Source organism: Harpia harpyja, chromosome 11 (genome assembly GCF_026419915.1).
Source record: "Harpia harpyja isolate bHarHar1 chromosome 11, bHarHar1 primary haplotype, whole genome shotgun sequence".
Classification (NCBI taxonomy): Eukaryota; Metazoa; Chordata; class Aves; order Accipitriformes; family Accipitridae; genus Harpia; species Harpia harpyja.
In genome coordinates, this window is record NC_068950.1 from 20,384,501 (window position 1) to 20,411,521 (window position 27,021).

Here is a 27,021-nt window from a genome sequence, read left to right on the forward strand (position 1 = left end):
TCACTTTTACAATTATCCCAGGTTTGACTGCGTAGTATTGCATGACAACTCACAGTTTCATCGGGTTTGGCAAAGCGATGTTGCTCCATGAATCCGTATATCATATCACATCAGATCAGGCTGAAGTTTGCTGTTTAGCGACTCCATTTGAGAGGCTTTTTATGAAAGTGGGAAGGGTTGATGCAGTCCATGGCTGGTTCAGTGCGATATGAAAAAAAAAAAAATGTGGAGAGATGGCAACAACACAGGGTTTGCTGCTCAGCTGTGAATAAGCACAGAACGAAAAAACCGACATGATGGGGAAACGCTCAGCTCGCTACAATATTTTTAGCAGCCTCTCAGTCCTCGCCCTTTTTTAAATTTCCTAATATGTTCTTTGCTTTATTAGTTTTATTTACAACCAGCTCCCCATTAACACCTCACCTGATTACTGAGGAGCTGAGACAGCTAATCAAGAAAATCCAACAAACCAGCCAAAATTGAGAGGTGGGATTTATTTTTGCTTTCATTCATTCTTCTTTTCTTTATTTATTTATTTTGTTTTGGAAAATATTTCGAAACAAACAAAATAAAAGACAGGTATAAGTGTATGTTGGTGAGAGGTCAGAGGTTAGAAATCCGCGTCAATTCTATATTAGAGGCTATGTAGAGGGGGGATGGGGGAGGAAATCTTTCCACCAAGCAGCTTGTTTATTTTAATTAACATAGGGATCCTCTGCTAGGAACGAGGAACAACCTCCATCTACCGGCTAGATCATTGCGTCTCTTCTCGATCCCAAACCCATCCCTCATCGCTCATTAAGGAGGGTACAATTTTGGAAGAACCTTCTAAGGTCTCAAGGTAAGCTCCTGCATGAGTCTTTGCTAGCAATGCAGCTATTTAGACCTCACGGATGTCATTTGAGGGGTGTTTCTTTGGCGTGGTGGGGTTTTTTTAAACAACACAGAATGGTCGTTTCCCCAGGTGTATTCGCAGACAACATTTGGTGCATCTGTGTTTTAATCTAGAAAAAATAGCAGCCTGGGAAGACTGAGCCATTCAGCTCAAAAAAAAAAAAAAAAAGCGCCTGTAGGGTTTTTTTTCTTTCTTTTTAAAAATCTTTTTCTTTTTTTCTTCTTTTTTTTTTTATTTTTTATGGGATGGCTCCTTTCACCCTGTCTGTGAATCTAGGCTGTAAGGGAGTCCTTTTCAAAAGCAGCAAAATATGATAATTTCCAATGGCTTAATTACAACCGGAGTGCAAATACGATTACTGTTAATATCAGACAACTAAGCAGCTAACAATGCTGGGGTCCTTGGCGGTGAACAGTTTCGTGTTAGACAATAATCTGCCTCTCCTGGTTTCTTCTGGCTGTGTGATCACTTGTTTGTGGTCGGTCACAGCGCTTGGCTATGGAGATATGTGTTTGGGATTACTATGCAAAGCAGTTAATTGTTTATTATTTAAATATCATCTCCTTAAAAAAATGAATACCTGGCTTAATTTACATGTTTTCAGATTACCGGGAGGTACAAGCACGTTGGAGGTTTGGGGTTTTGAATTCGATGATGTTTACGGTTAAAGATACCCCGCGCTTGTGTTGCACCACCAGCCACCGCGCAGCCTGGCGCGGGCAGAGAGGGGCTGGTGCCCGAGTCTGGGCTGCGAGGCATCGGCTTTCTCCATTTCTCTAAAACCACAATCCGAAAGTTGGTCTACGGTACACTCGAGAGGAGTCGAGGCAGGAGAAAGACGGTGATGGTAAAACATGTTGTTTCTGACACCAAAGTGGAATTCTAAACCATGTCGGGCTTTTTTAAAAAACGCAATCCATTTAAATGCTGAAAACGACATTAGCCACATTTGATGACTCTATTCAGGTTTTCCTTCTTTGTGTCTAGATTGCTCGCACTAGACGCGGACTTCACAAAGAGACGAGGTTGATCATTAATAGCACTGTACTGCACCACAAGCTCGTAGAGCAGAAAGTAGCGTCAGGATTTAAAAATAGACCTGGCTTTAACCACCCGACTCGCGGGCAACAGGATCGTAATCCTGTTGCTGTTATTACTACGCGCTTTGAATTGCTGGAAATGATTAAACTGGAAGTGTCTTGAAAGTTCAGGTACCTGACGGAGACGGTATGAAGTTTTGCTGCCGTTGTGCGGCGGGAGGTGGCTGACCCGGCGCCGCGCTCCGGGCAGCGCCCTGCGCCTGCAGCCCGGGACGTGCAATGGCCTCCTCTAGGACAGACTAAATCCAAACCATCTCTGCTTAAAGAACTTCCCCTCCTCCTCCCCCCCCCCCCCCGCCTGAATACCCTCCCCTTTCTTCTAATTATTGTTGGTCAATTATTAATTTGCATGTAGACCTTGTCCTAAATCCTCAGAACTAAACACAAGATTGTTCACGCTGTAATAGGCTTTAGACGGTAGCCCGTGGCCAGGAAGAATAAGGGCTCTCTAGCAAAGCGGATCCCAGTGACCGCATGCTGAAATCTGTCCAGGGCACTTGCTAATTACGAAGGTGGAAACGGCTCCAGCGAGCGCCCGGCAAGGGCTGCAGCCCAGGCGCGGGCAGGCTGTGGGAGCGCGGCAGCCTGGTTTGTGCAGCGGAGGCACGCGGGCAAACATTTTACCTGTGGAAATCTCAGTAGCGATGTATTCCCTCTCATCCTCCTTAGCTTGGGGAGTCTGGGCATAGTCTAACAGAAAGGAAAACCTGAGAGCGCCTGTCATGTTACTAACATGTTCGGAATATTGCACATCAGATATCCTTCCCAAAATGCTGCGGCGAAAGGAGATAAAAGCACCCTGCAGTGAGAAACTACGTTCAGAGGCGCAGTGCTAATGCAGATGGATTCATAAGGGATAAATTGGTAGATTTGGATTTTAGATTCCCTGTCGTGTTCTTTGTGAGCTTTTCTCTCCCCTCCCCGAGCAAACCAGCAAAACTGTACCGAGACCCTCGTGCTATAATGGCAACCTCTCGCTACCAGCCTGCCTTAGAGCAGCGGAGCTTCAATTTGCAGCGAGGAGTGAGATCTCAGGAACATTGAAATAGATTCACCTTGATCTCCTACAGGCGGAGAAGTCACGTTGGATGCTAGCAACAAACTTTTAGTGTCCCTTTAGGTAAGAAGTGGTCTGCCAACATTAGGATGTTAATCAGAAAACGCCTTGGAAAGTCCTGGCCTCCTTTACTGGAGTAGCAGTAGCTAGCAGCCTATCCTTAACCGTACCTGATGGAGCAGAAAGAAAGGACCCTCTAATTAATTAAGTGTGCCCAACCGGAGGAGGTTTAGTCATTTCTGAGTTTTGTTATGAGTCTGCCCAATTATTCCTAACGGCGCCGTCGAGCTAAGGTAGAGATGGGAATTTAACAGACAATATTTTGGGTGTCTCTGGCTTGGACCGACGCTTTGCCACTGCACCTGCAGATAATACTGTGGGGAACCCGAGAGAGCAAATGTCAGACAAGCGGGAGGGGAGGCGAGCGGTGCCCGCAGCCGGCGCGCCCGAACCGGGGGCACAGCCCGCTCGGGGGGGGGGGGGGGCAGTACCCCCACGTTAGCCGCCCGGAGGGAGCTGGGCCCAGCTCCCTCCGGGCGGCTAACGTGGGGGTACTGCCCCCCCCCCCCGGCGCGGGCGCGATGAGTCTGACCGTCCTCAGCCCGGCAGGGACCCGGTCCCGACAGGGGTCCCGCAGGGGTGGCCCGGGCCGCGCAGAGAGGGCGGGCGGGCGGGCGGGCGGGTTTCGGCGGGTATCTCCGCCTGGCACACGCGGGGCTACCTTTGGCCCCACAGGCGCCGTGGGAAATGCAGACCATTTCCAAGAGAGCAGACGCAAGGCGAAACTGAGGCGGGGTGAGTTACCCCTGACGAAATATCTGCATGGGAATAAAGGAACATTTCGTTCAAAGGAAAAAAACCCCAAACCCTGAATGAGCCAGTAGAGTGGAAAGATTATATTGCAACTATTAGAAATAAACTCGTCTCTAGGTGAGATTTTTTCACCTCTGTCGACAGCCACCACTGCAATCACCCACGCCAGGTAGGCGCACGCCTGTGGCAACTCGTGGGTGCAGGGTGTGCAGGGAGAAAACCCCCTGCAGAGGGGTTACCCCCCCCGCCGCCTCCCTCCCGAGCCTCCGCGCTGGCTCCTTCCCTCCCCAGGCGGCTTCGCGGCCCTCGGCAAAGCCGCCGTCCCCGCCACGGGGCTCGCCTGCTCGCCCGGGCCGCGCAGCCCCGCGTGGACTGCCGGCTGTACTCCGCTCCCCCGGCGGGGTTTGGGGTGAGAGGGAAGCAACTTCGCCCGTCTCCCGGAGCAGTCGGGACAACGCGGGGGGACGCCGGGAAGGAGGGGGTTCCCGAGCAAACAGCTCCCGAATCCCGGATTGAATCACCTTGTTTATTTTTTCCTGATGGCTTGTTGTGCTAATTGACTTGTTTTCTCCAAGGAAAGCCTACCTCTCCCTCCTCCTTCCCCACACGCAGGTTTTTTCTTCTTTTTCTCCCCCTCCTCCCTCCCCCCCCGACTGGGAGTGCTCTGCAGGAGACTACTGCTTGTGGAGGGATCTACCCGTTTTAAGGGAGGTTCCCTTACCCCTTTGAGTCTCGTCGGTTTTATAGCTATTACTCTTATTAAAACACACACACACACACACATACAACACATTGATTTCCATCCAAAAGGGCTAATTACATTACTTACAGTAAATAGCAGCCCTGCTGTCCAGGGTCTAGTGTGCCAACAGAGAAAAAAAATCCCGGCTTATTTCACTTGATTGACTTCATCTTTGTGTGAAATTGTGTTTTATGAGCTGTATTCTGGCACTCGGAGGAATGTAGCAACATTCAATCTGCAAATAACATTAATTTTAGCTACTTAGGGGGAAAGAGAAGGGAGGAAACTGGCTGCCTGAATCTTGGGTTACATGGAAGAGGTGGCTCGAGGAGCCCCTGAGGATGTCTCTGGGATGCTTTGGAAAGGAAGTGGGGGCTGGGGTACTTCTTTCACTAGTCGCCCTCGGGTTTGGTGTGGAGCGTCCTCCAGGGAACAGGGAGCACAGAACTGCCGCCAGGAAGATCCTTCAATAGGGATCGAGGTGTCAGGAAACAGCCGGCAGCTGTTCCAGGGAAAGGCAAGGAAGAGTGGTGTGAAAAGTAAGTAAGAAAAAGGGAAAAGGAGGGGAATGGGAGCAGAGAGAGAGAGATTAGCCGGGAAGGAATGCATCGTCCAGTCCCCTGCACACAACGATCGCTCGCAGCCCGCAGCCGGGGAGCGGGTGAGGGGAGAGAGCCCCGCGAGAGCATCCCCGGACCGCTCCTCTCCGCGCCCGCCCCCCCCGTCGGCGGCCGGGGCTGGCCCCGCAGGCCGCCTGCGGAGGGTGCCAGAGGTCCTACTGCGGGTACGGGCGGGGGTCCTGCGGGGGTGCTGCTCCCGGGGGCAGCAGGGCGGCTAGAGCCCCGGTAAGCCCTCGATCCGGCCGGGACCTCGGCGGGCGACACCGTGCCCTCCTGCCTCCGAAGCCCCCGCCCGCCGTCCCGCCTAACCGCCCCCCTCCGCGGCCGCCCGGGCCCGGGGCGCGGGGAGCGGTCTGGCTGCTCCGTCCCGCCCCGGCTGCCCCACAACGGCGCTTCTGCTCCCGCTCCCCTTCCCGCGGCGGAGCCAGGGGCAGCCGTGCCAGCCCGAGGGGCCTCAGAACGGAGCTTCCCCCGTCGCGGAGCGGAGCGGCCCCGGGGGGAGCGGGGCCCCCGGGCCACCCTGCCCCTCGGCAGGCGCCGTCGCCGCCAACTCCCGGGACTCCGTGTTTGGGGGAGGTAATAAACCCCACCCCACCCACAGCCCCGACTGTAATGTTTGTCAGTGCTTGCCCATCACTAGGGGTTGAGAGGAGTATGACAGGTCTTTGTTGTCTGAATAAAAATCAGTGGCAGCTCAAGGGAGGGAACTCCTCCTACTAAATTATCAAAAATGGGCTGGCTTTAGTCTCTTAACAAATTGGACAGAGCTCCGGAAAGCAGCAGTCCCAAATCCAACCTACAGGCACTGGGAACTTTAAAGCAACCAGGGACTGCTGAAAATAGCACTTCTTTTTGCTTTCTTTGTATTCAAAACTATATCCTTTCCCGACCGATTCTACTGCCCCAGGTCCAAGTCTCTCCAGTCAGGAGCCCCAGCTCTCCAGAACAGTAACAGATCCTTTAGCTCGCTTTTATTATTTTATTTTTAAAATTAATTATTATTACATTTTCTCCCCCTTGTTTGTCTTCTGCACATCTTCAGGAAGCCCTCGGTGCTTGTGCAAAGAGAAGCTCCTATTGCAACCTCCCTTCCTGTGCTGTGCGCCTCGGTGTAAACGTTTTGGATGATCTAAAGACTCTGGGGTCTGTATATGGAAATAGTGGGGTGCAGAGCAGAAGAAAATACTTGTCCTTTCCGTCCCCCAGCCATGCTTTTCCACGGGATCTCCGGAGGCCATATCCAAGGAATCATGGAGGAGATGGAGAGGCGAACCAAGACCGAGTCCCGCCTGGCCAAAGGGGGACAGATGAACGGCCGAGAAACGGTAAGAAAGGAGCTGGCACTCTTTGAAAGGGAATGCCTGCCAGCATGGACCCGCACTAGGACAGACCCTGGCATTGGGGAAGAGAAAGACGCTGCTTCCCCCTGTCCCTTCCCTGCCACCCCTTACTTGTAGAAACCCTTCCGAGGCTCCCTGTAAACCCACCCGCAATGCTGGGTGCTGTGCTGGCCAGGCTCAGTTATACATTTGTCTAATCGATGTCGTTGCGTGTGGAGTATCAGGGGAAAGTATTTTACATAGTAACAGGGATGGTTTTTCAGTCCTTACAGGGAAGCAGCCTTTTGCCCCTGCTTGGCTCTCTGCGGCCGCTCTGCCCCATCTGAGCAGGGCTGCAGCTGGAGTTTCTGAGGTGTACTTTACTTTTTTTGCACCCCTGGCTCCTCCTAAATTAAACCGCAAACCGCGACCGCTTACTTTTCATAAGCGTTTTTGGTCTGAAGTCTGGGATTGATACAAAGAGGCACCGCTCTCTGAATGTTATGCCCGCCGACTACTTTGCTTAGCAGTAACATCTCCTCTTTCCTTAGTCAAAGGACCAAAGTCTTCAGACATGTACTAACGGATGGCGGAGAAACCGAGTGTCACGCTGCGTTTTGTGCAAAGCGAGATCTCCCTTTCTCCAACTTGTAGGGCTTCCGCTGATCGAGCACAAGGCTCTGCACACAAAGTAACGGCCTGGAAAACTGCTTTAAGGCTTTGAGCCACAGGGTCCTTCCCCCCTTCTCTTAAATAAACCCCTGCTTTGTTATATGAGGATTTGTGATGTAAATTCAAGTCGCCTTTTCAATTGCTGCAAAAAAAGAGGGTGAGGAACACAACTTCAGATTCGAAAATGAATGCGGAGTTGCCACTTAAATACAGTTGCGACTTTAGAACAAGATGTTCGGCATTTTTTTTCCCTGTTACTTTATCAGCAAACGCTGCCCCAGGTTTCATGGCAGAGCTTTTGTCTCCGCCGTCCCTCCGTCTCCCTTTGTCCTGAGCGACACTCCTTGTGGGGAGCAGATTAATGGGAACTTGCAGAAGTTTGCTGATGAAAAGATGCTAGTTTTAGCTGAAACCAGCCCGTGCCACCTTTCTGTCCACGTCCCTGGCCGGGGTGGTGAGCGTTCGTGCTCACTGCTCTTTACACCATCCACCTGTCTCCTTTCTCTTACTTCTGTTTTAAATGGCCTGGCTTTCTTCAGAGGCGGGGTTTTGGCTGGTTTAAGCACTGGTGAAAATTTACTGGAAAATCGGTGCAAGCCTGCACCCTCTGCGATAAACTTTTGGTGCAGCAAAACGGTATTTTCCTACTTTAAAATGCCATTCTTGTGGAGCGCCCTAAGATTAAAAAGCCAAAGTAATGGGGAAGCTAGAGACTTCAACTTCGGACCTCAGAAAAGAATGGGCTCTGCTTTTCTTACTGAGGCCTAATCAGTTGCCTTCACATATTGAAATGACATTAGATCGTTAGGAGAGGTTTAACGGGATAAACACGAAAGCTGAATCGTGGTAGATACGTTCCTAGCGGGGATGGTCCCAGTCCCCCCTCAAACTTCCTGTCGGGAGCAGAGCTTGGTCCCAGAGAGCCAGCTATTTGCACAAGCCCCGGGCCCTGCGCAGGACCCCGTCCCCAGCCCGGCCTGCCTGCCTGTCTTTCTCTCCCTGTCTCATCCCCTTGTGGTGTGGTTGTTTTGCAGAACATGCCCCCAATGAGCCCCGAGAAGCCTGCTTTGTGTGCTGGTTGTGGAGGGAAGATCTCAGACAGATATTACCTGCTGGCTGTTGACAAACAATGGCACCTCAGGTGTCTTAAGTGCTGTGAATGTAAACTGGCTTTGGAGTCAGAACTCACCTGCTTTGCCAAGGACGGCAGTATTTACTGCAAGGAGGATTACTACAGGTACAGCAATCAGTCCCCATGGGTTCAAAAGCACATCCCCGCAAAAGGCATTATGAACCGAAACGCTCTTTTCTCCGCATGGGCTTTCAAAGGTAGCTTTTCGCAGTCAGCCATTCCTTAATCCTGTAAATGTGTCCCATCCGAAAAGTCTCGCACGTTTAAAAACTGAACGGATCGACCGGGGACACGCCGACTGAGCATGTGTGGCGGTCCACAAACAGGAGAAGACCTCGGGTCTCCCGCTGCTCTGCGGTATCCCTCCGTAAATACCAGCGTAAGACCCAACCAAAGTTTCCCTCTGCCCGTAGCTTGCCGGTTTTCCCGCGGGCCGGGGAGTGGGCCCCGGGGCTGGCGCGGCGGGAGGGGCGGCGAGCTGCGGCGGAGCCCGCCGCCCCCCTGCCCAGCCCCGCGGCTGTCCCGCGGGGGCTGCCAGACGGCCGGGCCCCGGGAGCCGGCACTGTTTATCCGTGCGTTTCAGCTTTCCCGGGGTTCAGCTCCCCGCGGCCCTTCTCGTCTTTACACCAATGCCAGGAGAGCGGGGACTGATCCCCCCCACCCCCACGGTCCACCTTTCTTCATGCGCACGGGCAGCGGGAGGGCTTTTGCAGAAGTCCTAAGCGAAAAGGTCGGCTTGGTAGAAGGTGCAAGGCGTTTACCCTGGGATCCCGGTGCCTTCCCGACAAGCCGGAGCACCGACAGCAGGCGGGCCAGGGGCCACAGCCGGCAACGAGGGCCGTCCTGGGGCCGGGGTGGGCGCAATCCTGGCGGGGACAGGCTCCCTGCCGACCTCCTGTAGCCAGGAGGGAAGGTGGGCGGCACTGGGGCAAGGTCTGCCTTTACCTTTCTGGCTGATACCCACTTCTCTGTTTCCTTCAGAAGGTTCTCCGTGCAGAGATGTGCCCGCTGCCACCTTGGGATCTCAGCCTCTGAAATGGTTATGAGAGCCAGGGAGTCGGTTTACCACCTGAGCTGCTTCACCTGCACCACCTGCAACAAGACTTTGACCACAGGCGATCACTTTGGCATGAAGGACAACCTGGTTTACTGCAGGGCCCACTTCGAGTCCCTTTTGCAAGGAGAATATCCCCCTCAGCTGAGCTACACCGAGCTGGCTGCCAAGAGCGGAGGGCTGGCCCTGCCTTACTTCAATGGCACTGGCACAGTCCAGAAGGGGAGGCCCAGGAAACGAAAGAGCCCTGCCTTGGGAGTGGACATCGTCAACTACAACTCAGGTGGGAAACACATGCCAAACCTCCTTCCCGCTCCTCCGACAAGAGCGTTCTCGGGCTTCCCCTCAGCTAGGCAGTGCGTGAGTAACTCAGCCAGGCCAAATCTTGCTTAACCATTGGAAAATCAAACAAACAGCCCTCTGAGGGTTGGAGCATTTGCAGGAAAGCTAACAGCAGCCCTCCTCAAAGGCTGTCTTTGCTTATTAATGTCAAACACCCAAACTTAGCCACTTCCCAGGGTAAAGACAAAAAAAAAAAAAGGAAAAGGACAAAAAAAATCCCCAAACCACAGCGTTCTTCCTCTATAGGAACCTCAGAGATACTGTTATCATTATTTGTATTTTATTAGCAAAAAGTACTTCACCAGTTAGACCTCAACTTAGAAGTAACCAAACGGATCAGGAAAAAAAATAGAATAAAAGTTATAGTATATGGCTCCTACAATGCCAATGCAGTAGCACATAACTCAGTATAGATATTCAATTTATAGTAATTAATTCTTCAGGCTAAATAATCCTGTTTTGCTGGGACATAAACGATCAAACTGTACAAGAGGCCAATGAATAAATGTTGTTCCCTGTAACTAATCCCTAACAAATGTAATTAAGGAGAATGGTTTCTGCTCTCTCGATGGTAGCAAAAGAACAAGTGTGGCCCCGTATTAAATTTCTTCCCTAACTCCAGTCACTTAAGTACCCAAGCCGTGCTTAAACACACAGTGTTAGGGGCCAGAGGTGAAGGAGTTTCAGGTATGATCAAGCAGTTTAAGCGGCGTTTCATTAGATGGAAGGCGAAAGCAGTAAGGATAAATCCGAATTAACAAGTTACCGACTCCAAAAATTATTTTGGCGGAACTGAAGCTCCCCATGGACGGTAACTAGGAAGGAAGGGTGTGGGAAGCACGGGTGGTGCGAGGTGTTTCCCTGTGAAGTGGTGAGCTGTTCCGGCTGGGGCAGGGAGCAGGGGACTCCGGTCTGGGCAGCGGCAGAGCCATGCGAACTGCCGGCCCCGCCGGGGAGCCGGGAGAGGTGTCAGGGCCTCCCCTTCCAACAAAGACAGGTCGAGAAAACTGCACCGATTTCGGCCCGGAGCTCTCTCCCCTCCACCCAAGTTCAACCCACCGCCATTGAGATTCATAAGCAATCCTCCACCGCCCCCCCGCAAACCCTCTCCATCCCTCCCCCGGCACCTCCTCTGGGGCTGCTTCTGAAACGGGCTTTAGCTGGGAACTGGGTAGCTGTGCAAGGCTATTTCATCTCCTCTGATGCGTAGACCTTGGAGCCAGGGTAATCACTGTGCTAATTGTTCCTTGTTAATTGAAGATGACATTGGAATCCCTGGCTACGGAGTGGTTTCCAATCAGTCCTGAAAGCTGCTAAAGAAAAGGGAACCTGTAGCGCAGCCAGGATTCATTCAGTCCCGGCTTTGAATGGTGGGTTTCCCCGTACAGCCACTCTTTGGTTTGTGTTATCTCTGATCCGCACACCATCACCCAAATCCCCCAGGTCCCTAAATGGAAATATTTCTAGGGACAATTTATCGTTAGAATTAGGACCAGAAATTAGGGAAAGATGAAAAGTTGTGGATATGATAAAACACCCCTTAAACTTTACGTCAGGACTCAAGAGACACATAATTTGCAAACACCGTCAGTTTTTGTGTGCTAGTCTTAAAACTCTCCTTCTTTACAACAATGGTGCATATAAGAGGTACCACTGACTCGAAATGAGATTGAAAAGCACTACCCATTATGAAAATACAGCTCACTGCATTGAGATCTCACAGAATCCTCCGGGCAACGGGGAGAAAAAACAAACAAACAAACGCTCGAATCTGATGCTTTGGACTCAGGCTAGATGGCTGAGAAATTTGATCCGTTAGGGCCGTGATTTTTTTTTTTTTAATTAAGGTATTATCTAGCAATGTCCAGGGTTGACACATGGGCTCGAGAAAATACTGTTTGCAGCCAAACTGTGTATCCGGTGCAAACAACTCCAGCCCATTGACCCTCTGCGTCCCAGATCCAGGGGGAGGAAAATGAATCTCTAACAGTTACGAAATGAGTTGCAGTAGATGAAATCGCTTCTCGAAAGAAAAAAAAAAAAAAACCAAACCAACAAAACCCTCTCTAGATAATTGGCAGCCACTTTCCCACACGCATTTTTCGCTCGCTGCCCTGTGATTCAGTAACGGCTCTTGCACGTAATCATTTACAAAGGGCAACCAGTCCACAGAAAATTCAGTGTCGGATACACGACTGCCGCCTTCAGAGGGAGAAGCGGGACACGGGTAGGATTTGCAGCACCAGCCCATCACCTAGCCCGCAGCCGGGCCCCTTTCGCCCGGGCACTCGCCGCGGTACGCGCTGCCCTCTTGCACGGCGGGCCGGCGGGCAGCCGCGGCGCCAGCCGCCCACTGCGGGCCGGGCTGGCCAACCGGCGGGGGTGCGAGGAGCCGGCGCGCTTCTCCCCTCCCGGCCCGGGCGCCGCGGGGCCTCCCCGGCTCGGATAGGGAACCGAGAGGTAAAGCCACGGCCCTGACCCGCCCGTCACCTATCTGCGCTAACGCACACCCCAGCCGGGAGGCAACGCTCCGCCTCTGAGCAGACAACTTTCAGGTTACATCAAAAGTTTACTCCTGTCACTCAGAGTTTGGTGAGAACCACGAGTTTAACTTCTCCAGGAAACCGAACCGGTGTCCCACCGAAACAGTCGTACCCTAGGGTGTCCACATCGATATGGCAAGCTATTACTGGAAAACGACTGCAACCTTTAAAAACAAAGCAGTGCACTAACTCTGATTAAGCGAAAAACTTCGCCAGCTGAGCGTAAAAATACGCGTATTCACAAGCGATCCGGCAGTACCTGGTTCAGATTTGCACGCACGTTTTGTTTCAGGGGAGCTGAGCACTGGGCCAGAATGGAAAATCAGATTCTGCTGCCGGATCTACAACAGCTTTTCTATTCTGTATTTTGTTTAGTAGTTTAAATTCTGTTTCTCAGCTCCTCGGTTGTAAAGTGGAAACACAACAATAAATAACTCAAAACGTTATGAGGTAAAAGCCATTCATACTTGAGAGCTGTCTGGAATTAATGTGAAAAATGGAAGAAACTATTCAAAAGTACTTAAAACATTCAAGGCTTTCTCTATATTACCTCTTATATCATAGAATTAGTATGTATTTTGAGGGAAACTGCACTGACTTACAGCCTACAGGATATAGAAATGAGATGGTGAAGAAGATTTCCCTAGGAAAATATTTTACACAGCTGTTGCTCACAGAGCTGTTTACTTTATTTCATTTTATATATGTGTGTGTGTGTATGAAAAACTATGAAGAGTTCACTTGAAGTATTCTTGGCAACAAAAAGCAAACCATTCTAGCTCTTTCTAAAGCAAAATTAAACAATCCCCCAATCCTGCTGCAAAGAAATGAGCAATAATGTATTGCCTGATTTTTTGCTTCCCCTTAGTCCTCCAGGCGATAACGTAAAACTCTGCTCTATGATGTGGCCAAACCACATAATGCTGTTTCACCCACATAAAATAGAGAATGAGCTAATCATTGTATAAACTAGGATTGTCTGAGGATGCTTGGAAGCCTCTTCCCATTTTCTCTTGAAAATAAAAGCCAAAATAAAGTAGATCACAGAAACAAAGGCAGTAAGCAGGACAGAGGAGCCCCAGGAAGTTCGTGTTGCTGCTGTAAACCTGAGTGACCCAAAGAAAACAACAAAACAAACAACTTGCAACTCTCTGAAGTAAAACCTGAGGACTGAATTCTGGTATTCTGATTTATGTCGCCTCATAAGTTATGGCCCGCGTAGTTTGACTGAAGGCAGCGTGATTGCTTGTGAAAACAAGTAGTAAATACAATCCAAATCTGGCCTGAAATTGTTTTTAAGGCAACTTCCAACTCCTGGTATTTTCAGAAGTGTCAGCTTACTTTGTTTGAAAGTACAGATATACTTCTTACCAAGACTAGAAGCAAATCTAGCTATAATTAAATATTCACCTGATTTTCTGTCAAAGTGCTGTCTTACCAGCATCTGTTCATGTTGACTTGTCTTATAATTCAAAAGAGAACACACCTTCAAGAAGCTTTTTATTTTCTCCTGGTTACAAGTTGCTTTGCCTCTGTTTTTAGCACTGTCAACATCAGTCTCTCTGTATTGTGTGCTTCCCCTCTTTTTCCTTCTTGCTCTCTCTTTTTTTTTTTTTTTTTTTGAGAAATAGGGATCAACTAGGCCTAGTAAATAATCCAATAACTGTTGGAAAGCTGTTCAAAAATTCAGATGAGCAACTAATAAAACTTGGTCTACTTTGCAGACATTCTGAAACATTTTTAATTAGCTGTTCTTTAATTAATATTCCCTGCTATGATGACACCATTAATTTTCTCTTGTGTGACTGAGCTATCTTTATACAATGAGATCCTACAAACTGGTAACTCATTTTTTTTTAAGCTGAAAAGAAAAATATAGATGTCTCTTACTTTTTTTTTTTTTGTCAATACTGTTATTTCTTTTCCCATTATGAAGTAATGATGCCATGGTCCCCAAACAGTTGCAACTTTTGTGTACAATTCATATCCATAAAAATGTAATCTGAAACAAATTCATCTTTCATAGACATTTTGAAAATCCTGAATCAGGGAAAACGAGGAAGCTCTTTTAAAGTTTTGAGCCACTAGTTGGTTGCTTATAGAAACATCCTAAATCAGTACCAACTAAAAGCTACTGCTGATTGGGATGGAGGGACTGAATCAAGCCTTCATGCAACTGCTTTCTAGACATGTTTTACAGAAGAAGGTCTTTGAGCAGTTCATATAAACTCCTAGGCAAAGTCCAAAAGCATTTATTTTATCAGCAAAAAACTCCAGATTTTATGCTTTCTTGATGAACTGTCATAACAAACTTTCCTGCTGTACATCTCTTTTTATAGGTGCTTGTGATTTGGGAGAAAAGCTCAGGAACATTCAAAATGCTGGTTTGACCTTTATTCTTCTCTCAAGCTAAGAGTGTTTCAATGAGTGAGGTTTCAAAATCTGAATGAGATTTCAAATGACTCTTTGAACGCCCAAAGCAAAACCATCACCATGGGGAAAAGACTTGTTTGAAAATAAATGCCATAGGAGAGAGAACTTTCTAAGTTTGCCCTTAGCAGGTACAGGCCCGGGGGACATAGCATGTTTTAAGAACAGGAAAAGGTCATCTTCTGGATCTTTTTTGTCTCATTTAATTACCACATCTGTACTTATCCTTGCACCATCTTAGCCCTTCCTTCCTTCCTTTCTTGCCTGTTTCCTTCCTTCCAAACAGCATGTGACTCAAGATTTTTGCCTTGATTCATTTATCCTACATGACGCATGGCCACTAACTCCTTGTTTCATTTTGTTTATTGAACAGGTTGTAATGAGAACGAGGCAGATCACCTGGACAGAGACCAGCAGCCTTATCCCCCATCCCAGAAGACAAAGCGCATGCGCACCTCCTTCAAACACCACCAGCTTCGTACCATGAAGTCCTACTTTGCTATCAACCACAACCCAGATGCCAAGGACCTCAAGCAGCTTGCCCAGAAAACAGGCCTGACCAAGAGAGTTCTGCAGGTAAGAAGCCACATCACAGGCTTGACAGAATTTTCCCCTACCCCTGCCAGTCAATAGCATTTCCTTTATGTGTAATGATAGCGATATATGTAGAAATACTTTTGCTAGGTGTGTCCCTAGTGGGTGTGCAGAGGGGTATGGTATTACATGGCAGGAGTGCTGAATGTATGCCCTACCACCCCAAGGCAGCCAAATACTAAAATGTGATTTGTAATTAGTTGCATTCTCAACATGAGGAAACTGTCTCCAGAGTCTACAAACCCAGTAGATATCCTGGGATCTGTAGTCTCTCTGTGGTGACCTTATTAAGGGTAGAGGTAGCAAATCTACTAATTCTATGGACACTGGGTAAAGCCTTGGGGTCCCCTGATGTAGTTAATGTGGCCCCTCAGTGAGCAGATCCCCTGATATGTAGGAAGCAAGCTTTGACCAATATGATCCTCCAGGACCAGCCAGCTCCCTCTCTAAATGCCTGTTAGACAACTGTTATCATTAAGGGCCTACATAGTAAAAAGTCACTTCCCTGTGAAGGACAGCCTAGCAAATTACATTAAAAAAAATCCCTATACGGTGTATGCTAGCTCAGCAAAGTTAAAGCGAGATGTATATTATATGCAAAGTGCCAAAGAAAGGTAGCGATCGAGGTAGAAGGAGAAACTATTAGCAGCAATTCCTTGTCCGTGTTACATGTCACCAAAAACATTTTCAGTGAACCTTGCAGAACAGAAAGACTAGGTGACCCATATCAACAATCTGTTTGATAGGGATGGTGTAATTACCCCTCCTTCCTCTTCAGTCTTTTAAAATGATCAAGGCAAACTTTTAGCCTTTGCAAAAATCTGCTCATTCACCCTTTGCCTCAATATTTATCATGTGTCTTGACTCCAAACCTACCCAACCCAAGAATATACTATGTGGCCATCATGAAAGTTGCTTTCCTTGGGTGAGTGCGTGAGCAGATTTTTCTTAAGGCTGCTCTATGAGGTCTGCACACTGGGCTGCAGCGCTCCGGTGAGCATCTGTAGCACTGGGCCGTGTACGCAAGGTCCCGCCTGTGAAAGAGTCAGTACCACCAGTAGCAAGTGAAGCTATAGAGTGACTTAGGCGATTTGCCACACAAAAATGAACATCAAAAGATGACTTAAAAGCAAGAACAAAGACAAAAATAAGCAAAACTAAACAAGCATCGGTAAAGAAATCAATTGGGATTGGTTTGCAGGTTTGGTTTCAAAACGCAAGAGCCAAATTCAGAAGGAACCTTTTGCGGCAGGAGAATGGGGGTGTCGATAAAGCTGATGGCACCTCACTTCCGGCACCGCCCTCAGCAGACAGCGGCGCACTCACTCCACCCGGCACTGCGACCACTTTAACAGACCTGACCAATCCCACTATCACTGTAGTGACATCAGTGACCTCTAACTTGGACAGCCACGAATCCGGGAGCCCCTCACAAACTACCTTAACGAACCTTTTCTAACATTTCAGTTTTTTTTTTTTTTTAATTCTTACTCTTCTTCTTTATTATTATTATTATTATTATTATTATTATTATTTTTATTATTTTTAAGCCTTTTTTTTTAAAATAACAAACCCACAAAATATTTGGGAAAATAAACAGCTTGATGTGTAGCATCTGCAGCCACTTGGCAAATGAGTTTGAAGTAATATGTTGCTATAATAAATGAACATTTATTGTTGTTAAATTGTACTCAAATTTTTTAAATTCCTCAAATAACTGAAGAGAAGGTTATGAATCATTCTAATAAGTGCCTCTTAAAATTGTATGTTACTTATTTCCAGAACCTTGAAAAAAATGATTACTACCACAAAAAAAAAGAAGATTCTTTTCCCTCCTTGATAACCAGATAAAAATAAGTTTAATTATAGCCAAAAGAATGCTGCTTCAGGATTGTATGTTCACTTACAGCACTTAAGAACCCCAAATTTCATATTTTTTTAATAATGCATCTAAAGGTTTTGTATGATTTACTTTTTGAATGCTGAAAAATAAATACACCATGAATTAAACTAATCATTGAAATAGTCAGACTGGAAGTGCCAGTGCTTTTTTCTAATGCATTAGTCACAAGCCTGATCCTCCCTGAGCACTGGGGAGTCTCACTGGGATAGCTAAACATTCCACTGTCAGTTGTCAGTTCTTCATCCAGCTGGGATGTCCTTGGCCACCACTGAAAGCTATGCCTGGATGGAGGGCTTGGAGAGAGAGACCCAGTGATGAGAGTGCATGTGGGTGAGGATGGCAGGATCAGACTGTTGGTCTCCAGATTTGTGTCCTGTAAATTAAGGAGGCAAGATCTGGGAAACACCCTCCAGAATGAGCTCACTCCTATAAGGATATTATTAAAGTAATAACAGCAGAATAACAACTCAAGTAAGGAGTCTTACCGATCTGAAATATCACATAGGGAGGGTTTTTCATTTTTGTCTGTCAAGCAGCTCTGATTTGGAATGAAAAAAAAAAAACCAAAACGTGTGGTTCACTACATGGCCTTGATGCTGTACAATTAAAGCAAACAGGAGGTTGCCCAACTACCTTAGTGAGCACAAAAACAATTTCCAAGAAGATGTATGCCTGTGTACTGTCAAAATGTGTTTTTGATAAATCATACTTTTTTTCAGGGAAAATGGAAATAAGCAAAATATAATTTATTAAGATGTTTAAGGAAAATAATTTCAGTACAATTTATTCATTACTATTTTCAGTTTACTTTAGATGTTTCCTGAGATTGTATTAGATACTTTGTTTAACACATGAACTTAAAATCTTTAGTTCATTAATATCTCTAACACATACTTTAACTTTTTAAACTTTGTATAAAAGAAAAAAATGTTAGCAAAAATTCTTACAAAAATGGGAATTGGCAGCAAATAATTTTAAAGCAGATAAACTCAGAAGCCTTGTGGATGCTGATCTGAATACATTTCTTAGTTTACAATAGTGATCTTTCTTTTTTTTAATTTTATTTAAGCTAAAAGTCTGAATGGTCTGGGCAGTGGTGAATGTTCATTTGTATCCTTTTATTGTAGTTGAACACCAATTAGATTGTGGAGAGTCTCAGAAACAAAACCGAACAAAAACCAGTCAAGATCTATGTCTTGCTTTTAGTGGATTGTTAAGAATAACTTTGCACATATACCCCACTTTTTAGACACCATCAAATCTCTTTTTTGGTGGTCAAAGTGGCTATTTAATATATTTTAAAGGTGTCCTTTTTGGCTGTATAAATGTGTGGTTACATATTGACAGTTCACTGCCCACATTAAAGTGCATTATTGTAATTTTTGCTCAGGGTTTTTAGAAAATTAGCACAGAAAAGTAGCTTATTTTTAAAAAAAGATGATGGAAGAGATGTTAACACTGTAATAGAAGAAAGGTGTGTTTGCCATTATATATTTAGCAAGTATGGTTATCATCTTCTACGGATATTAAATCTTGACTTTTCCTGTTTCTATTACCTTATGGGCATTTACCACTAACCAGACCAAACAACCTTGGTAAGGCTGAGATCTTTATTAATACACTTTTACAGGTAAAAATATTGATACTTATAAATTTTGTTCTTTGACAGAACAATATATGGTACTAGAGATCTACTTTATTAAGTAGACTAATTAAAACTCAGTTCTACTATGTGCCTTATGATATACCTTGGGAGTAAGTTTGTGAAAAATCAGGATATATGTGTTGTTTGTTAAATTAACTGTTTTAAGCCCTTTTGACACCTCACTAGTTTTGTACTGTTTTACCTCTTATTTCTGAAACTCTTTTTATGGTGTATCCTGTTAGAGGGGACAAACATGTCATAGAAAGCAGTTGTGCACTCTTTCAGATATAGTTGATAAATCCAATAATCTTATATATTGAGCTTCGTGTTTATAGTACAGTAAGTGGTCTAGCAAAATTGTCCATGTTTCTTTGTTTATTGATAAATGCATTGTATAGAAACTATTTCCCCTAAATATTTATGGACCAAACAATTGTGATATATCCTATTAAATTTGTGTGAATAAACCATTTTGAATCTAAGGAGTTTTATTTCCCATCAGTTTTTTTTTGTTTTTTTTTTAATTTAAAGTCTACATGTACCAGTGCGTCTCTTTGCTTTTACGGTACCTGTGAACAATTGGTATTAAACATGGAAACACGGCCTTTTAAATATTTTAAAATATGGTTCCTTCTTAGGTTTTCAATTTCTTCATATTCAATGTATATGCTATTGCTGGTGCAATTTAGATTTTAGCCTTTAACCTCCTTTTTTGAACATGCAAAGTAATGCCCCACTGATTTGATATTGAAACCCTGTCTTAGACTTCTAAAAAAGCCAGAAAACTAGCAGCTAAAGTAATTGCATGACAAATATAACCTAAATAATATGATGAAATGAATCAAGATTTAATGCTAGGTATATTGAACACAAATTAGAATTGCAGACCCCGAAAAGCCAGGTTGCTCTGTAGTTTAATAAATTGTCACTATGATTTCTTTCAGGGAGAACAAATCATGGGGCATTACAGCCAAACATCCCGACGTTTGAAAATTCCCTAAAGTATTAAAAGAAGGGGAAAAGTTTGATCGGAAATCCACTGCAGTGAAGACAAAGACAATATTAGGTTATGATAATCATACATTTAAAAATCTATTGAGCCAAAAATAAAAATAAAAGACTTGATGTCATTTCCTGAATGTTAACAAAACATGTTATTTTATGGTGTCTAGTTAACAGAACTGAAGGCTTCAACAAATTGTGTGGTATTAAAAACAAATTTAGAGAAACTATGTATAAAACCAGAGCAACCTGGCAGCAACCTACCCAGCCCATATTCGAAGAAAACTTTTCTTTAAAAAGAATCACATTTGTCAAGCACAAGTACATGTAAAATAGAATCTGAATGCATTCATTCCACTTGCTTGCTAATGTGTACTACTAGTCATATCTGTTAAATGGATTTTTGTAAATTCAAAGAGAACTTTTCAATCATTCAAGATCATAGGAATCAAAACCCAGTAACTTTAGTACTATTGTTTCTGAATTCTTTTTTTTTTTAAAATGAGACAAATCTGCATGCACTTTTCCATCTGTCACATATAGTGTACATTTCTGTATGACGAATTTCTCTTTGATGTTTCTTGTATAATAGCTTTCATTAATAAACATTTTTTGATGCAAACATAGTTAACTTTATGTAAACACATAGCTAATTGTTCCAAATAATTTAAACTTTTCTTCTGAAAAGCAGTACAGTGCAGTTCCAATATGTTATATATATCTAAAATCAAAAAGAATGAGGTAGCAATACTGTTGCACAGTGTAAAATTATTTCCTTTGGTGTTAACTTTTTAATTTTTTAACTTCTTGTATACAACTGACACGTTTTAAAAAAAATTCCCATCAGCATCAACAATAAAACAATCCCCAAATTCTTCATCGATATAAGAAAACATAAGCAGTACAGTATGTAAAATCCTCAATGACTTTTAGAGTACAAGGATATAATTTGTGGATCCCTGAGCTGTTTACATGGTCACTATGCAATGAGCAAGTATGTTACAAAAAGTTGGTCCTAAGATTCCCAGTCCAAATCACAGGTGATTTTTACAAGCCAACAAGCAAGTGTAACAATAACCAATTCTTAGTAATGAGGTTTTGTAACTGTTAAGCAACTATTTGCAGAAAGATTTTTAAAAATATATTCCTATTTAGCTGTATAGCCAAAGCATATGTTAAACAATTTAACATATAAAAGACTTGCCAGAAAATCTTTCATTAAGATGACATTTTTATTATATACTAATGAACCCTATGTAAACAATGTAACTTTTATGAATGATGGACATTAAATATTTCACTTACGTGTATCCTCAGCATTTTGCATGTTTTCTTAAACTTTTCCAGTTTCTGAATTCTAAAAAAAACCCCATACAATTATTAACAACATAACACAAAGTTATGTACAGATTACTGCAGTGATCTCTGGAAACCGGTAACCAAGAGTGTTCTAACGGCAATAAAAAGGTATCATTTATTGGTGGCAATTATGGGAAGCATTGTTTAAACAACAGTTTTATAGTATGTTGTAAAGTTCTATTGAAAAAGGTTAGCATGGTGGACTTAATTCAAATCAGCTTGATCAGAAATTTAAGTATATTGTGAAATTCTTAAACTGAGCCGTATGCGTATTTATTACTGCAGAAAGTAAGTAAATGTAGGAAAGCAATTATTTGTGTTACAGCCATAATGTGGTTTCTCCCTGTTGTCCATAGGAAAATATTACAAACATTAGTTATTCAAATCAGTAAAGAACTTGGTGGTGTTTAGGGCCAAAAAACCCCTATGTACTATAATTTTTCTTTTGTAAATCATTGCATTCTTTAGTAAGTTGGATTCCTTCTCCCCCTGATTTCATACTTACAGACATATTTCCAGTCTAAATTATTGTCCCTGTGCTGCTTTTTTCACCTGATATAAATTAGAAAAATAAATTAATTAAATACTCCTGGTGAAATATTAGCTCCATTAAAGTCAATGGCAAAATCATCACTGATTAAAGTAAAACCAGGACAATTTTATTTTTCTGTGTCTGATTAGAGACATTAAGGTTTGATTTTTCTTAACAATACTATTCTTTGTTTGGAGATAGTCCTGCACATAGTGCTCTGATTGACCTGACTAGTTGCATTAGCCAATCCAATTTTTTTGAAATATAAAGGTCTGTCTCCTGCATTAAGAGAGCAAACATGTTGAAACAGCAGCATTATATGAGAAAGAAAGAAAGGAATAGTTTCTCTCAAATAAAGACTTGAGAGAATGCAAGACAAATTTAGGTTTTCAGGATTGTTGCAAGTGAGGAATATGTTGGGGGTCTTTCTAGTGGATACATATCCATGTCTAGATGCAGAATTTCTTTGCACTGCTGGTCTTGAAAAAGAAGTGAAATTGTGTGGTCCTAGAACATCTTACTCAGAATTATTCACCAGAGAAATGGCTTGCAGGACCAGGTCAAATGACAGAAGGCTGACACCGCAGCCCACTGAAATTTGTGAATATTGTCTCTCCGATTCCATGGGCTTTGAGCCAGGAGCTGAATGAACATGGTGATTAAATTACTTTTTTTGTCTCTAAAGAAAGCATAACCTTCAGAATGAGACAGAATATATAGGACAGCCATGCCGCTCTGTGCTTTGGACTTCATTCTTCAGAGCTGCTAATCCGAGCACCTGGCACATGCATTAAATTGACTTCAAAATATTTCTTCCTCCTTCACCCAAATACAGGACACAAATTATACTACTGGAATTTCCAGAAGATATTATAGTGTTGACGACTTTATTCAGTTATTCTGCAATGCTGAACAATTCTTCTGTGCTTCTCACTTGACACAGACTTATCTCGACACATACCTATATACATATCCTTGTCTTGCCTTCAGATAACCAGTACTTTCATATTTATTTAAGTCATTCAAACCTAGAGGTAGCAACTCTCCATGCTTACACATTCCAGCAAAGGCAGTTGTCATAATTTTTGTTTTGATACTCCTCTACAGTAAAACATTTTTTCCAGAGTAATTTTTATGTTATGCATTTGCATTTTTGTATGTTTTTGTCTTTTCATAGGTTTGGACCAAAAAAATGTAGTGCTTGAAACATCTAAGTGTACAGGTTATTTTGCCAGCTTTTCCTGCAATATCTAGAAAAACAAATTTACTGCAATCATTGAATTAATGGCTTGCGTGTAACTGTAAGAGTATTCCCCTCTACAAATTTATTTTATCATAACAAATGATATTAAATACATTCAATTATAATTTTAACTAATATGTTTAATATTAGAAATGATAGCTTTTTAGCTGCGCTCTTTTCTGGCTCAAGTGTGCTTCTGTTTTTGGAAATGGGATTGCAAACAAGCATCCTTTGAAATTTCTGGTATTTGCTACTGCTAGGAGCAGAGGGCTAGACTGAAGCTCTGATCTAGCTTGACAAATATCAGTGTTATTTTTCAGTTTGCCCTCTGTTCAAATTGGACTTTAACAGAGGATAAAAATACTGTCAGTAATTATTTTACAGCTAGAAAATAAAAGTTAGATATGCTTCCCTTTTGCACTTCAGTTACACACTTCAATATAGATTTCTGAGTCTGAACAGATGCACAGCATTTTGAATCTGTGAGACTGCTGCACATAGCAAATAAATAAGAAGGGAAAGAACAAGCTAAGAAATGGTTATCAGACTGCAAATATAAGCAGTCACTGGGAGAGATGTGGTAGTTTTCTATTTATCATCCTATGAATCCTTATTTCACCATTTTCCTTGAGGAATTTGGACTTACCTGAGAGTAAATGATCAAGTAGCTTGCTGTTGTCACATGCATCTTGATCCCAAAACCAAGATGCAATAGAGAACAACCTGTAACAAGAATTTTTCAGAAATAATTATTTAGCAAAATAACAAAATATTGCCCAATATCCTAAAATCAATAAAATGAAATGCAGCATCAGGAAAGCTGAGAGCACTGATTACTATTATATCTTAAGACATAAACATATACAGGCTCATGATTTCTGTTTAACTCATAGAGGATAATTAACCTTACCAAACAAATACATACCCCATCACAAAAAGGAGCCATGCATGTAGCGTCAGTAGGGACAGTAAGATAAGTTTAGAAAGTAACCAACTTGGCATCTTAGTGGAGAATATTTTTCATCTGCAAGATACTTGCATAGTTACTGCTCAGGCTGCAGCCACAAGTGTTAGACAATACCCCTCATTTTATTTTCTGGCTGTCCAGCAGAGTACTTCTTGACTTTATAAGAAAAAGTGGGCTGCAGAAAATAAAGTCAAATAGACACTATAAAGTACGTGAATGGGATTGTGTGCCTCTTATGTACCTGCCAGCACATTTGATATAAAATATTGCTGCATTGAGGCTCTGAATATTAGTCTTAAAGAAGCTATTGCTTGCTTTCTGCTTTTTTATTTGAAGATGCCTTGTTTCTTGTAGACAAGGTTACATAGGCAAGCTGTAACTACATTAGCCAAAGTAATTTCCTACCTGATTTCATCAAAACTTTTCTTAATAATCAAACCCTTGGACAGATATGTTTTTTGTGAATCTGGCTGGAGGAAATTAAGAAGTTAGAGCTGCTGCTGTTCATTACAAACTATTAGAAATAGTTTATCTGCCCAGGAGTGCTTTCTACATTCAGCAATGTTGGAATTGTCCTGAGTGAATTCATTTCTTCTGCTATTTAACCTGTAACAGAGCACTAACATGACACTAAATATATAGTAATCAGTGACTCAAAAAACTAGTTTTACACCACTTCTGTTATTGTGGACAGACCCAAATTGAAAAGCTCTCCAAACCACAATTTACTACTGAAACAGTAGCATTAGAAGACTATATGGCTTGGAGTACTCGGATCTTTTATAAATAACATCCAGATCCTGAGATCTTTTTGCCCCATCATATTATAACAGATTAAAACTGGAGAACAAAAAAGTATGGTTACATCCTTGAACCTATTCAAATTGTCTAAATTCAACATATTTCCAGAATGGACTGTTGAATTCTGGTGAAATCTGGAGCTTTTTTATTAAATTTCCTTGATTTCCAAATTTGGATCTGTCTGAAACATAAGTATAGTCTTTTAATGGGCTATTAGACTTTCTGGTCTTTAGCAAACCTGAAAAGTGAAGTAATGCATAACATCAGCGAAAAAACAATTTTACAGACCTCAGATTCGGTTCAGAACAGTTCTACAAATGTCGGCAGGTTTGGAATTTTTTGGCGTTTTTTGTTTGTTTTTAGAAGAGAAAAGTAACAGGGAAAACCATTTTTTGGAAGCAGACTCCCTAGTAACTAGTTTCCAAAGGCCTCTCTCTTCAGTATCTGAAGAATTTTGCTATTAAATTAAATAACATTTCATTATGAAAACCTCTTACTTCAAGCAAGCTGAATCCTCTAGTGTCTTTTACTACTTTTTTTCAGTACCTTTGAACATTTGTGTTTCCTCTATCATTTTTGTTCATGTAAAGCCAATCTGTGCAGGATCACACAGGCAGCCTTATCAGCACAACCTGCACTTTTTAATGAGATCCTTCACCAGGTGTAAATCCTAGAGCTGAACATACCTTATTCCTGGCTGTTATCCTCAAGCAACTTTTATTCCCTTTTGTTAACTCTCGGGCCTACATGGTCCATGTGGCACCAGCAAACAGGCCTGTTGGGCTGAGGGCACTAACGGGCCCTGACCAGCCCCACCTGGGCCCTCACTGCCCACAGTGCCATTTAAGCTTGGCCCTGAGGCCCGGGTCCTTTGTGGGCTGTGCTGTACCTCAGCCTGCTTCTGGTCCTGCCTCCAGCAGGGTTGCTGCATGGCCTGGCTCTGTCCCCAAGCTGCCTATAGACCCTTGGGTAAGGTGGGCTTTTGGTAAGAAAAGGAATACTTCATGATTTGTTCATTTTTTTTTTTTTTCTTTATGGCTCTGTATTGCAGCTGGGGTTCTTCCACCCTTCCTCCCAGCACAGAGTTAGGAATGCCTGTTGAAGTTGCTTAGAAAATAAAAGCTTAAACAGGATGCTAGCCCTTGAGGTCTTGGTCACCCTTTGTGCGCCTCTCCCTGGCACGGTGCTGGGTCAGTCACATGCAGGCTGGGCCCTTACCCCATGGGGCTTGTCTGTGTTGGCTGCTCAAGAGGTGGTGGCTTCGCCAGGGCCTGCAGGCACCTTCCCTCCCGTATGCATCCCATCCTCCAACACCCTGAAACTGCTTTTGGGGAGGGGAAGGTGTAGGCCTGGGTATCTTGGGTGGAGGAAGGGATGAAACCACTACCCCAGCACTTGGGGCAAATGTGTTCTGGCTTCAGAGCTGTTAGGTGAAAAGAAAAATACTTACATTTATGTGTAATGACCATGACTTGTGATGGTGTGCTGCAGGTATCCTGCAAGGCTGCTAGCCTTGTACTGTCTCATGCAACACACTATAATGTTGAAGGGCAGCAGAACCCTGATCAGAAAAACTAATTTAAGCTTCTCTTTCTACTTGCAACTTGTATCCATATGCTATGATCCTGGTTGTGGAAACATTTATGCATGTCTTTAACTTCCTTATCCCATGTGATACCACTGAAATGTATTTAAATGGAATTATTTGCAGTACTGGACTTAACTGGAGGCATAAACCAATAAAATCAGAGTTTAGTGTGTAATTTATACCCACTCTGTTTCCTTCTGAAAGACTTTAAAGATTTTTCAGGTATGTTACTAAAGTACCAGTGAAATATCCCTATAGCTGCTGAATTTTGCCTTGTTTTTTGTCAGTTGCTTATATTTGCATAGGAATTAGCATTAGAACAAATGGAAGCAGTTGGGTTAATGGTCAAGAGTACAAACGGTCAAAGGATGAAACTATAATTTGAATATTTTGCAAATATGCCACTGCCATATATGAAATACATTCTGCACATATGTTATTAATTTGCTGACTGGCATGGAATGAAAAGGCCTACTTTTGGTATTTCAGGTTGCAACAGATGTTATTTCTTCTATGCTTCCAAATTATGATACTTAATATTCAGCATGACTTTAAAGTAGCTATATGAGAGACAGAGATAGCAATAAAGCATGCCCAGATTTTGTCTTTTACTGCCAATGTATAAATACAAAGCACCGGGGTTTTTAGTTTGTGTCTGAGCCATGAAG

General features: G+C 43.6%; 1 protein-coding gene across 4 annotated transcripts; it reads left to right on the forward strand.

Annotated features, from left to right (window-relative positions):
* The first annotated feature begins 222 nt into the window (after nucleotides 1–222).
* LHX9 (LIM homeobox 9) lies at nucleotides 223–21,133 on the forward strand. Of its 4 annotated transcripts, none has more exons than XM_052802252.1 (7): nucleotides 223–486; nucleotides 709–841; nucleotides 6,434–6,552; nucleotides 8,253–8,455; nucleotides 9,332–9,687; nucleotides 15,093–15,295; nucleotides 16,515–19,328. In XM_052802252.1, the coding sequence occupies exons 3-7, from the start codon at nucleotides 6,436–6,438 to the stop codon at nucleotides 16,770–16,772; spliced, it is 1,137 nt and encodes a 378-aa protein (XP_052658212.1). In that variant the 5' UTR covers nucleotides 223–486; nucleotides 709–841; nucleotides 6,434–6,435; the 3' UTR covers nucleotides 16,773–19,328. The 4 variants fall into 4 exon arrangements, with proteins under 4 accessions (XP_052658212.1, XP_052658215.1, XP_052658214.1 ...); XM_052802255.1 differs by lacking the exons at nucleotides 223–486; nucleotides 709–841 and adding exons at nucleotides 4,918–5,146; nucleotides 6,270–6,338; XM_052802254.1 differs by lacking the exons at nucleotides 223–486; nucleotides 709–841; nucleotides 16,515–19,328 and adding an exon at nucleotides 19,806–21,133 and having other exon boundaries at nucleotides 6,379–6,552.
* Nucleotides 21,134–27,021: the final 5,888 nt, after the last annotated feature.

Coding starts and splice junctions, on each gene's coding strand:
- LHX9 (XM_052802255.1), top strand. CDS start 4,918: ATGGAAGAGGTGGCTCGAGGAGCCCCTGAGGATGTCTCTGGGATGCTT. Junction 5,147..6,269: donor AAGGAAGAGTGGTGTGAAAA/GTAAGTAAGAAA, acceptor GCACATCTTCAG/GAAGCCCTCGGTGCTTGTGC. Junction 6,339..6,433: donor CCTGTGCTGTGCGCCTCGGT/GTAAACGTTTTG, acceptor TCCGTCCCCCAG/CCATGCTTTTCCACGGGATC.